This window comes from Eurosta solidaginis, chromosome 1 (genome assembly GCF_040869045.1).
Source record: "Eurosta solidaginis isolate ZX-2024a chromosome 1, ASM4086904v1, whole genome shotgun sequence".
Lineage (NCBI taxonomy): Eukaryota > Metazoa > Arthropoda > Insecta > Diptera > Tephritidae > Eurosta > Eurosta solidaginis.
Window position 1 is genome coordinate 385,703,084 of NC_090319.1, and position 13,368 is coordinate 385,716,451.

The following is a 13,368-nucleotide window of genomic DNA, read 5'->3' on the forward strand; positions in this document are numbered from 1 at the left end:
CTTATTATTGTAGTATCGTGCCAGTGACATCTTTGGTAGCGCACCCAAAACTCCTCTTGATGACAAACCATATTTGTCGCTCAGCTATGCCAATGGACCAAGTTATGCGAAGTTCTATGATGTTGAGAATCATGAGCGTCGTGATCCGACATTACTTATGACTGGGGATATTCATGAAACTTTTCCTGCTACTGCACCACTTGATTCGGAAACGCATGGAGGTGACGATGTGGCTGTATTTGCTAGCGGTCCCTGGGCTCATTTGTTTACTGGCGTTTATGAACAAAATACAATTCCACACATAATGGCATTTGCTTCGTGCTTATCTGATGGCGTTACAATGTGCGATATAAATAGTTCCTAATCAGCTACCTACATATATGAAAATATTGTCGTTGGTGTATAATTAAAATAATTGCTCATTTAGAAGTCATTACTGAAACTCGTGATATTATCAATAAATCTTTTTGCGTATGAAAGTACCATAAATTCGAAACAAGCTGATAACAAAATAATGATAATGAGAAACTGAAAAAATGTATGTGTTTTTATACCCAGCTGTACTAGTATACAGGGTATTATAACTTTGATTGGATAACGGTTGGTTTTACAGGTATAAAGGAATCGAGATAGATATAGACTTTCATATGTCAAAATCATCAGATCGAAAAAAATTTTGATTGAGCCATGTCTGTTCGTCCGTCCGTCTGTCCGTTAACACGATAACTTGAGTAAATATTGAGATATCTTCACCAAATTTGGTACACGACCCAGAATAGATTGGTGTTGAAAATGAGCGAAATCGGATGGTAATCACGCCCACTTTTATATATATATAACATTTTGGAAAACACAAAAAACCTTATTATATACTAAATAATACACCTAGAATGTTGAGATTTGACGTGTGGACTGATATTGAGACTCTTGATAAAAATTTGAAAAAAATGTTTAAAATGGGCGTGGCACCGCCCACTTCTGATAAAATCAATTTTACAAATATTATTAATCATAAATCAAAAATCGTTAAACCTATCGTAACAAAATTCGGCAGAGAGGTTGCCTTTACTATAAGGAATGCTTTGAGGAAAAATTAACGAAACCGGCTAAGGACCACGCCCACTTTTATATAAAAGATTTTTAAAAAGGTCGTAGACGAATAAAATAAGATATATGGGGAAATCCGCCAAACTTTGGTTTTTTAGGAGATAAAACATTTTTTTGAAACCTGGTATCACGCAAATATCTTTTTGTTAGGAACATTGAGGGGTAAATTGGAGTTATAGTGCATCGCCGTTACTCGTCTTACATAATGCCTGAAGAAGATATAGTCAAAAGGTCGAGCAAAATATATATATAAACTGAGGTCGCAGTGTTAAATATACATTTATATCAAAACGTCTGTACCAATTATATAGAAATTTTAACCAAATATGGAGATATATACAGCTGTTAGCTATGTAACATTTTTTTGATACACGAGACCCGGTTTTGTAGATATCGGTAAAAATAAAAAACCGATAACTGCCGAATATTTTTTATTGCAAAGTTTGCAACACATTTATTTTAACACCTTTCTACCGATTCTTCTGAAACTTTCAAAACATATAGATATGTGAACGAAGTATGTTTAGGTAAAAAAGTTTTAATACCGGAGATCCGGTTTTGGAGATATTGATAAAAATATAAACCCGGAAAACCTTAATTTTTTTTACTTATTTAAATACTTCTTAACCGATTGTGTTGAAATTTTATCAGGATGTACATATCTATGTGGGGTATATTTAGGTAAAATTTTGTTGATACCCGAAACCCGGTTTTAGAGATATCGCCAAAAATATGAAACCGGGTAACCGTCAAATATTTCATAACCGTTTGTTAATTTTTTCTCTACACCACAGTGGTATACCATCAATTGCCTCATCTTGGAATATTCATGCAAGGAAAGTTATTCATGTTTGTACATGGGGCAAATATACGAAATTTTCGCCAAAAATTGACAATCGTCAAAAAGTGTTTTTTCTTTTTTAAATTTTTGTACCAAATGTGTCTTTCTTTTCATTTACTTTTAAATAAAACCTGGTTTACAAAAACAAAAAAAAAATTTCTACACTTTTTGACAATTGCCAATTTTTGTCGGAAATTTCGTATATTTGCCCCATGCACAAACATGAATAACTTTCCTTGCGAGAATATTCCAACATGAGGCAATTGATGGTATACCACTGTGGTGTAGAAAAAAAATAACAAACGAGTATGAAGTGATAAAAGTAAAATTGTAGCTGTGCCCACAAAAAAACATGCTCCTGAAAAAAATTTACGCAACCAAGTGCTTCCACTTTTCTGCCTCTACCTTCAAAACTGAAAGGGGCACATCGAATTTGAAGACCCAGGTGTTTTTAGTCCCTGATATGCTATTATCGTGCATAATCCAAATTTCAATACCCAGTTGCCTCAAAAAGCTATAGGTAAAAAACTGTCAATATTGAAAATGACAAAAAAAAAAGTATCGCTACTTTGAGTGATGATAGTTTTGAGTATTGGAGGGGCACATTCATTTTGCCCATACTTTTAGAATTTCCGTCTCAAAAGAAACATTCAGTTTAAATTCCATAGCGTCTCAGCGAAGCCTCACAATTTTATCGAAAAAATTCAAAAAAAATAATCAAGGGTATCGCTTGAAAAAGTGTAAAAATCCACGTTTTTTACGTTTCGAAGTTCTGCAAAAACTTACTATCAACTTTCTTGATTTTTTAAATCATCAGATCGGATAGTCAAAAGGTCAAGCTTAATGTCCTTGTACCCTTTTATGGCCTTAAGTTTTTTGCCCGTGTGTAAAACCCGAGTACCCGAAAAAGTAAAAGTTTTGGGGAGTTGCCCATATCTTTGCAAAAAAGAGCTTTATATCAATGGTGTTTCATTTGCCAAGTGGATTTATAACAATAAATAAGAAAAACTTCAAATTTGAAAAAAAATGGGCGTGGCACCGTCCCTTTTATGACTAAGCAATTTTGTATGTTTCGGAAGCCATAACTCGAATAAAAATTAGTTCAGAATAAAACCATATGTATATGTATTCTTGCGCAGCCTTGTAACACAATTAAGCACACAAAACAAACAACAACGCCATTTCAAGTGTACAGCTGGGTATGTATTGTTCAGTTTTACACGAACTTAGACTTCCTTACTTGTTTATTGATATCTTTTGTGAATTAAATATATTTTTACCACATTAAAAATTGTTTGCAACACGTGCAATGAAAATGTTCCAAATCGAAATCGTTCAAATTAGCTATAAGCGAAATTAAGCCTCATGATTTAACCACCATTGCACAAAAAATATATATTTATTAGTCCACCAAAGTAATAAACTAAAGAAAAAAGAAAGCACTGTCGAGATATGGCAGCAACCTTGGCCTTGATACAACAAGCAGTTGGCGACCGCTGTGAGGCACAAGAACCGTGTCGACTTAATTAACCAAAGGTTCCCCACTCAAGTGACGGTGCCACATACATCAGACGGAGTCATCTCTTGACAGTGCTTTGGCGCGCCATTCAAGTGTATCTTTGCCAAGAAAAGCTGCTCGGCAATTACTTCTTATTTAACAGATGCCGTTCGTCGGAAAATTTGACAATCAACACTTCACAAACTGAAAGAAAAGCTCGGCCTTAATCTTCTTGGAGCGTCAAAATACTATTATTATTTCTACAACGATCAGTCGTTCATACGTACTTAGTAAATTTTAATTTATCAGCGTTATAGATTGCTAAATTTAAATTTTGTATAAACAATTATACATTGCTACAAAATAACACAATAACATATCATACATTTTAGATTTGGTGATTTACTTAAAATATTCACATACTCTTTAAAAAACCTTGACTTACGCGACCTTGACATCATTGTCAATCAAAATTCAAAATATTACTATAAATTTTTTATCACAATTTTTAGCGGAAGAGGAATTGAAATTATATTATCAAATAACCCTACTTTGATCTTGTACCGCGACATATATTTGGCCATGCTCAGTCCGAAGCAGCAATTAAAATCTGCCTAGGGAAGTGCAGGATATTAAGGTGCACCGCATGTGTCCCTATTGGATATAACTAGGCCCGCTCCAATTATCCTAATAGATCTGTTGAGCATTTGGAGCCAAGAACTGTTCAAACAAATACCTCGACATCCATTAGTCAATGAGAAAGTGGTCAGCGGAACCCAAAAGTTTCGACCAAAGGGGTCGACGTAACAGTTGTTCTTATGCTTATTTCGATAACACAGCTACGGAGATCATAATTAACTCCATAATACCACTCCTGTCCTGTTAACCCATTCCGCTTGGCTCCATCGAGAATGCAATCACCAGACTACCGTGTGCTTTAAATTCTCCACCTCATTCCTTTCCTAGGTGAATATGATGCAGTAAGATCGAAAGCCGCCGATGGAATGCCCATAATTAACGAGCGTATACCCTGCATCTAGAAATATTATTACCGACCCGCCTACGGCCGTTTTTATCACGGTATTTAAACAGTAAACTTTCTGCTTCCCGTTAAGTGTCAGCGTGTTTTTGGAAGAGTGGCACCACTTACTTCTAGTTGTAAAGTCTTATGCTGTTCACCGGACCTTAAATCCATAGAAAATAATTAGGTCGACCATTGTATTATACAGCCAGGGTATGTTTGCAAATTGCTACTCGACAGCACTGAACTGAACCTAAGCCTTAATAGACCCTTCTAACTTTTCTCTAAATCGTGCTCCTCTTCGCTCTGTCCTACCAGTTCTACAGCTCACCAGTCTAGTAGTTATTTCTAACTTCGTTCCATGCCTTCTTTTAAAAAGTTGAAGGATCTTTTAGCGTGAGGAACGTCATTCAACACAAATTTTTTTACTTTCAGAAGACCCTCTGTCAGTTTGGAAACGAAATGAAGAACCATTTCTATAGGCCAGTTTTTACAATAGCGTGCTAAGAAACCATGAACTGCTCTAGAGGAATCCTGTTCCAAGTTCAAGCAATCCATAAATTTTGTAGAGCTTAAAAGAGTTAATGATACTAGCAAATTGGCTGTTCCAAGGGGGATGGATGGCATTCCGCTTACGCGAAGCAGATTACTGCTCAAGACCTTCATCTGGAGTATGAGTGCAAAATAGTAAATATAAGGTACTCCTCACCACTCATCGCCAGCTTCCATCCACATCTTTCCGGCAACGCAATGGCGTAGAGTCCATCGTTATTATCTTCTCAAGCCTCGTGGGTCATTTTACTCTTTCATTCAAGTTTATAACACTTCGATAACTCGTGTATACCTCATCGATAACACATCGATAGCAAACCGATAACTCGGCCGCTATCCTGTCGATATAATTACGATATCGATGACAATACACCGTTAGCACTTTGGTTTCTTTTTAATGTATCATCGGTTTGTTTTTCTGCCTTGGTTGATTTCCACTAACTGATTTACTCTCTGAAATCGTTCCTATATACTCTATCCTTATTCCTACATTCGCTGCAGTTTAGTGATTAAACTTCCACTCACATTCTGTATTCCCCAATAAAAAATACTTAACCGGCTTGAAAGACCTCTTCCGAGTGTCTGACATTTAAGTCACGTGCAAAAACAAATGTTTAACATATCATAGACACAAAGTGTATATCCCTTTTTCCCCCTCTCCAACAACATCCATTGTAAATTAAGTACAATGCTTTTATGATTTAATTGCCTAGCATTACTGCCGAAATTGCTATAATTTTTGTATTCCGTTAAATATTTGGTTTTATAACATACACACATACATGCGTACATATCGATAACAATCATGTTGTGCATTAGCAGCATGAAATTTGAATATGTCAGACTTATCACAAGACTTTATATGTTCCAAAGCGGCATACCAATAAATATTGTATTTTAGATAATTTAAATACCAACGATACTTTTATTCAGGGATGCACCTTAACGTTAAGCTAATCGTTTATCAAAAAATTTCCACCGTTTCCGTTGAAACACTTAGAAATATTATCGATAAAGAAATTATCAAGATAAATTGTATCTCGTTTTTAACCGAAACGAAAAGCTTTCGTTAACGTTAAAAACGTTGACAAAAATGTGATACATTATGTTTGAATTGTGCTGGCAATGCCATAGCCATGGTGAAGCCGTAAGGTGGTAACAGCGAGCGGACATACACACAAACTCTATGTAATTTGTTTGTGTAATTCGTTGGTGGTAATGTCAAAAATACTCTGAGAAATGTTCGTACTGTCAAAATTCATGAGAAAAGTTGTAATCAGCTTGGCTAATGCTTTCACCTTTAATGACTCCGCCATCAATCAGCTTTGCCAGCATAGTTTGAAATTAATAATCAACATAAACGATTTGAATTCGTTTTGATATGGCAGAAAACGAAGCAAAATCATTTCGTTAATTTGACGTTCTTAACGTTAATAAACGAAACGAAATGACTTTGTTTCGTTTATTAACGTAAATTATCGTAACGAAATGATATCGGTTCGTTGGTTAAGCATGCCTGCTTTTATTATTCTTCTACTTTAATAATCTCAATTCGTTTTAATCTGGCTTTAGTCGTTTTTCTACTCCCGGCTGGTGCAGCATGTCGTATACGCAACAAAAATTAATCCGCGTCGCACTAGCCTGCGCGCTATTAACCCTTGTACACACAGTGCCCGCTTGTGAACGCAACGATGAGGACTGCCGTGAAAGTCGCAGGCATCCAAATTTTGCTACAGCAAATGGTAGATCATCCTATCCAACTAAAATAGCTGGCGAAGAAACTAACGAATATTGACTAAACCAAGGCAAACAATTTGTCAAGGAAAAACTACAAATGCCGAAGAACAACAAAATGGCTAAAAATGTGATTATGTTTTTGGGTGATGGTATGGGCATCGCTACGCATTCGGCGGCACGCAATCTACTGGGAGATGAAGAACAATCGCTTTCTTTTGAAAAGTTCCCCTACACAGGACTTTCACGCACCTACAATGTGAATAAAATTGTGTCAGACTCTGCATCGACTGCCACGGCATATTTGTGCGGTGTTAAGACCAACGGTGGCACCATTGGTGTTGATGCTAATATAGAACGTACCGATTGCAATACAACTTTAAATACGAAAAATTATGTGCACTCAATTGCAAAGTGGGCATTGGATGCAGGCAAATCGGCGGGTGTCGTTACAACAACACGTGTCACACACGCCTCACCGGCTGGTGTCTATGCGCATGTAGCTGAACGTGATTGGGAAAATGATAGCGAAGTGGCTGCCGATTGCGGTAATGATAATAAAATAGAAGATATTGCTTATCAGCTGATACATGGTGAAGTGGGTAGTAAGCTCTCGGTTGTAATGGGTGGCGGTAAATCATATTTTGTAGATAAAAAATTTTATAAGAAAGGCAAACGCATAGACGGGCGCAATTTGATAGATGAATACAAAGCCATGAGCAGTAAAAATGCCTACGTTGAAACGCTAGACGAGTTAAATCGTTTGAATTTAAATACAACTGAACGCTTGCTAGGTCTCTTCAAAGACAGTCACATGAATTATCATTTAGAGACCGACGCACAAACAAATCAGCCAACTTTAGAAGAAATGACGCGTAAAGCCTTAGAATTGCTGCGTCGCAACGATCAAGGTTACTTTGTTTTCATTGAGGGCGGTCGCATAGATCAAGGTCATCATAAGACATATGCACGCATTGCTTTAGATGAAACTGTGGAATTTTCGAAAGCCATACAAGCAGCGCGCGAGCTTACAAGCGAAGACGATACGCTGATAGTGGTTACAGCTGATCATTCGCATGCAGTTTCGTACTCTGGATATGGGGTAAGGTTTTTCACAATACCTAAATGTATAGCATTAAATTTAATTCAATAATCACTCCGCTATTCATTTGTAGACACGTGGCAGTGATATTTTGGGTGGCGCACCCTTTACGCCCAATGACAAAACACCATATATGATTTTGAATTATGCAAATGGTCCAAGCTTTAAAATATTTTACGATGTGGAAAAACATGAGCGTCATGATCCAACTAAATTAATAAAGGGTAAGCCCCGGGATGAATATCCTGCAACTTTGCCGCTTGCTTCTGAGACACATGGCGGTGACGATGTTGCTGTATTTGCTTTAGGCCCTTGGGCGCACTTATTTACGGGTGTTTACGAACAGAACACAATACCACATATGATGGCTTATGCGTCATGTTTAGGAAATCGCTTGACAACGTGTACCCAATAGATTTTATACAATTTTTTACTTATCTCTGGTCTTAAGTTTAAAATTATACAAAATATTTTATGAATACACCCATACATACATATGTACATGTTTCATATTTACAAAGGAACGATACAAATTAATCATGAATAAATCATGCTATTTTTGGCCTTTAGAAGGTCTTTACGTCAAACCGATTGAACTTTATCCGTTCAAGAATAAAACCAAATGTAGCTAAGCATATTTAGGTGGGGTAGAGAGGTTCAGTTTGGCTGTTATTCCTTCGTTTTAACCCAATCATTGCCCGACTGATTTCGATAATTTTTTCTTTATTTTGGATTGACTTGCGAGTCGATTTATTTCAGCTAATAGAACTTCAGCTTGCACACATGCTAAATTTGGATTTGGTTGTTACTTTTTTGCCAAAAATATTAAGATATTACTTAAAGTGGTATAGATGTCTAATAAAAGTCCGAGTGCGATAACTCTCTCCTCTCTCCGGAATAATTAAGAGGCTGCTAATAATTCAAATTTGATATCAAAAATGAGAGCATAATTTCTCAACAAGTGGCAATGCAGAAATCAGAACAGAAACAGAAGAAATGTACTCTGCGTTAAAACGGGGGAGAACGTCTTGTGTATTTGTCCTGTTTTCTAACTATTAGAAGCGACACAGCTATTAGATCTCCAAGAACTAAGAAGGAAATTCCCTAGAATTCTGCGAGTAGGTTTCAATAAAACGGAGTTATTTTATAATATACACCGTGGTCCTTGAGAGCAGGGAACGGAAGCGTCATTATCGTGCTTTAAAAAAATTCAAAAACTTAAGACCAAAGTTTTTTGAGAAAAAAGTGTGAATAAATGACGCTTTCTATCAGGCAAACCAGGCCAAGCATCTTGCCTGTCCAAAAACAGAAAGCTCGATTTCCAGTTTTAAAAAGACAAATTATTCGAAAAGTTCAAAGTTCTGATATGTGAAATTTTTCTAAGTATTACCGGTTCCGCAAGTTACCGTTCCAAAAAACTAACCGGTTATGGAAAAAGAACCCCTCTAGAAGTTACCGTCCCAAAAAAAACAATCGGTTACGAAAAATTTTCCGATTTAAAAAACTAGTCGGTATCGAAGAGGTTACCGTTCCAAAAAAACATAGTCGTCTCCGAAAGTAACCGTTTCAAAAAAGTAATAGTACCGTTTCGAAAAAATTTTCCTTTGCAAAACAGTAATCGGCTCAGAAAAAGTTACCGGTTTCATTAAACAGAGCGCATTCATAAAATCAGCCGCTCGATAAAACTAGTCGGTTTCATAAAAAATAATAACTGGTTCCATAATATTAACCGGTTCCATTAAACTAAGCAGCTTCACAAAAGCAGTCGCTATATAAAATTTAGCGGTTAAGAAATAGTAACTAATTCCATAATATTAAACGGTTGAGAAACAATAACCGGTATATAAATAGTATCTAGTTCAGAAATAGTGACCGGTTCATAAACAGTAACCGGTTCCATAAAATTAAGTGGGTTAGAAATAGTAACTGGTTCCATAAAACAAACCGTTTCAGAAATAGTAACCAGTTCAGAAAATGTAACGTGTTCAAAAAGTACCTGATTCCAAAAAAATCAATTCTTTTAAAAGTTAACCATTCCGAAAAATGGTTAAAAGAATTCAGTTCCAAAAATTAATCGATTCCAAAAATTATCCGAATGCAAAAGTAACTGGTACCATAAAAACGGTTTCAAAAACGCAACTGGTGTCTATGAAAGTAATGGGTTCCAGAAAAGATATAATTTCGTTAAACGAAGCCAATTTCAAAAATGCGCGTGCATATCAATTAATATGAAGCTAAGTGTTACCTTTGTCGATGGATAATGATTCACGGACTCAATCAAATTTTGAAGGAGATGGGACGGTATCCATGTTCTTGAAACATTTTTGGACTACTAATGTATCAATTAGTGAACATTTCCGGTAACTTAAAAGTTATTTTACGACTATATTGGAACCAATTCAGAACAATTGCATTATCGCTTCCACATTATATTTGGGAAAAAATTCCAATATATGAAATATAAAAAGTTTCAAACATATATCGAAAAACTTCATGCCATGGTTGTATATTAGGGTGTCCCTTATTTTTAGAAGTCTTTTTTTTTCTAACGCATACCCTTCAGATCGGTTCTCCTTAATCCAATATACTCTATAAAAAAATATAAGCTCATTACGAAAACTCTAAACCATGCCGAATTACTTTGGAAACAAGTTAGTTCAGATTCAACGGTTAACTTTCGATCAAAATATTTTTATTGGAAATGAAGTGTTCTATAAAGAATTTTTTACGATTTAGGTTTGTTAGTACACTCTATTTAGAATATAATTTTAGGAGTAACATCGGTGGTGTAGATGGGAGGATTTTAGCTCATTGGTACAATTATGCCAAGCCCCGTGTTCCAATGGACAGTGATCCAGATCTCGATAAAAATGTAACATTCAAATGCAACAACAAATTGATCCATATGGATTACATTGTTACTGCATTTTCGAGTTAAATTTTTATCCGGATCTGGATCACTGTCCATTGGAACACGGGGAAAGTGTTGGGCGGCAGTGGCGCCACCTTCTGTATTAGCGTAACAATGTAACGTCGCGCAGCTTTGTAAATGCGCTAGCTTTGTAAATGCGCTAGCTTTTTGCAAATAAAAAGATTTGAAAATACTGGACCAACATATTTGGAAGCGTTTACCAATAATAGAAAAAAATTCTACATAACTTTTCGTTCAAATAAGACGTGCACGCAGTATTAGTCTTGAGTTGTAGAGTAACGCGGATAGTTTTTCATTTCGAAAATGTAAGTGGAACTAAGAAGCAATAAATATAATATATTTCTGGTGGGTGAGATTAATCACCAAATAACAGGTGCAAAATTACCGTCGAATCGTCAAATTCTTGCGGTTCTGTTTTTCAACATTCGCGAAATAAAGCTAAGTATTAGCGAAACTGCAAATTCTTGTGGCTGGGGAGTGCATTATATTCTGGGAAAAGGCTAGAATACCCACCAAAGCTTTTCCTAATTGTGTTAAGAAAATTGTGGATCTTTATCAATGCTGGCGAGAGCTGCAAAAAAATTGAAGGAGATCCCGGATTTTTATAAACGTCGCGAGGAGGAGTTTCAACAGGGTTTGGATAATTTATTCGATATCGCCCATGCTGATGCTCTCAGCGTAATTAAAATAGAGGAAGATAAAATATTCTTACAATAACAGAGAGAGCCAAGGCGCCCAGGTTGCTGAATGGGTGTAGGCAAAAAGTTGGCTGTAATTGAAGAAAAGGCAAGGCTTAGACAATTAGCAAAAGAAAAATATAGATTAAAAGAAATGCTCTCAGAAGCCTTGCCGACATCTGCTGCTGCTAACAAGGATATGACACAGAATTATATGACCAATCTGCAAGCTCTGAAGAAAGTCTGAACGAACCGACTCCTTCCATTTCTCAATCAATTAGTTCTTTAAGTGCAGTAGCAAAAAGAAGAAGAAATAATTTTGTTACGCCAAAATTGGTTGCGTCTTTGGACAGATGTCAACTCAGCATTCGAAATTCTGTTTATGTAGTTCAAGCTGTAGTGGAAGCTCTAGGTCTTAATTATGATGATTTCTCTATCAACAAATTCTCTATTCAACGCATCCGAACGGAAATCAGAAAGCATAGAGCAGAAACAACTAAATCTGCCCGAAGTTGTTGCTGTTCATTGGGATGGAAAACTGTTACCTAGTCTCAACGTAAAAAGCTCTAAAGAAGAACGCTTGCCAATAATTAAAGAGAAAGAACAAATTAATGCTCTTCCGGCAAAGATCAAGCAAATGCAGTACAAAATGCGCTCAATGATTGGAACCTTAATAATAAGGTACAAATAATGTGCTGTGATACGAGATCATCGAATACAGGTCGCTTGAGCTTGGAGCTTGTGTGCTTTTGGAGCAAGCATTGGAAAGAGAAATGTTACTCTTTGCTTGTCATCATCATGTTAACGCACTTGCGCTCAAAAGTGTATTTAAAACTAAAATCCAAGAGGACAGTACCAGTCCCGAGATTCCACTATTTAAGAAGTTCAAAGATAACTGGAAGAATATTAATCCTAATGCTATTGAATCCTGCGCTAATTTCGTAAACAAAATTTTTGTGAGACGATGATAAATGAATTGGTGGAGTTTTATTACAACGAACTGGAGAAATCAATTTTACGATACGATTATCGGGAACTGATTGAACTAGCTATTATTTTCTTGGGAGGAAACTCGGAGAATAAAATTAAAATCAGACCTCCAGGCGCATTGCATCAAGCACGATGGATGGCAAAAGCTATTTACTCTTTAAAGATGTGTTTGTTGCAGTCTCAATTTAAAATGAACGTCAAGGACGAACAAGCGCTTAGAGACATTTCTTTATTTACTGTGACAGTTTATGTTATGCCCTGGCTAAGATGCAGTTTAGCAGTGAACGCGCCGAATCAAGACTTACTCTTTTTAAAGACCCTGAAGGATTACGAAAGAGAAATAACCCTGCTATTACTTTTTGACGACGACGTTGATGAACAAACCAAGAACAACATTGTAATTAACTTAAAAAGAGAAAGCTTTGGTGATTCTGGAAAGAGATACGTTCCATCGAAGGATGAAACGTTTATAACCTTATATGGTAAATACTAATTAATATCTTTTTTAAGCTGTGCTGCTCACTATTCACTAAATCCTAAACTTTTGTTCTTGTTTTAGAAAAATCGTTGAGCGATTTCATTACTATTAGAAGCAAAAATACATTTTCGAGGTTAAAAGTTGACTGCAGTTTCCTTCAGGAAAATATATCCTACGTAGTCTATGTAGAAGCAAAAAAGAAGATTTTGAGCTTAAAAGCGGTTGACGACATAGCTGAAAGGGCTATTAAACTTATGCAAGACTTTCATGGTTTGATAACCGCAGAAGAAGAACAAAAGCAGTTCCTTTTACGCTGTGTGCAAGAACATAGAAATATTTATCCACATTGTAAAAAACAAACCTTAAAAAGAAAGTGTCCTGAAAAACTCTATTAATAATACTTAAATTAAACCATGTTTAATACAAATTTCTAATA

At 36.0% G+C, this 13,368-nt stretch overlaps 3 protein-coding genes across 7 annotated transcripts in view; 2 read left to right on the forward strand and 1 right to left on the reverse strand.

Moving 5' to 3' along the window:
- Nucleotides 1–539, forward strand: part of LOC137238408 (membrane-bound alkaline phosphatase-like) — a 287,217-nt gene extending 286,678 nt beyond the window's left edge. The window contains exon 3 of the mRNA XM_067763332.1: nucleotides 14–539. Coding sequence (XP_067619433.1) covers nucleotides 14–364 — 351 coding nt within the window. The 3' untranslated portion in view covers nucleotides 365–539. The remainder of the gene's footprint in view (nucleotides 1–13) is intronic.
- LOC137238413 (uncharacterized) overlaps nucleotides 1–13,368 on the reverse strand; it is a 189,931-nt gene that overhangs the window by 11,658 nt on the left and 164,905 nt on the right. The gene's annotated exons all lie outside the window — the stretch shown is intronic.
- LOC137238411 (membrane-bound alkaline phosphatase-like) lies at nucleotides 6,621–8,295 on the forward strand. The gene is made up of 2 exons (XM_067763336.1): nucleotides 6,621–7,855; nucleotides 7,929–8,295. The coding sequence occupies exons 1-2, from the start codon at nucleotides 6,854–6,856 to the stop codon at nucleotides 8,268–8,270; spliced, it is 1,344 nt and encodes a 447-aa protein (XP_067619437.1). The 5' UTR covers nucleotides 6,621–6,853; the 3' UTR covers nucleotides 8,271–8,295.

Bases quoted from the DNA above. Each gene is read 5' to 3' on its own strand.
- LOC137238411 (XM_067763336.1), top strand. From the start codon at position 6,854: ATGCCGAAGAACAACAAAATGGCTAAAAATGTGATTATGTTTTTGGGT. The intron at 7,856-7,928 runs GTAAGGTTTTTC...ATTCATTTGTAG, and splicing joins TTTCGTACTCTGGATATGGG to ACACGTGGCAGTGATATTTT.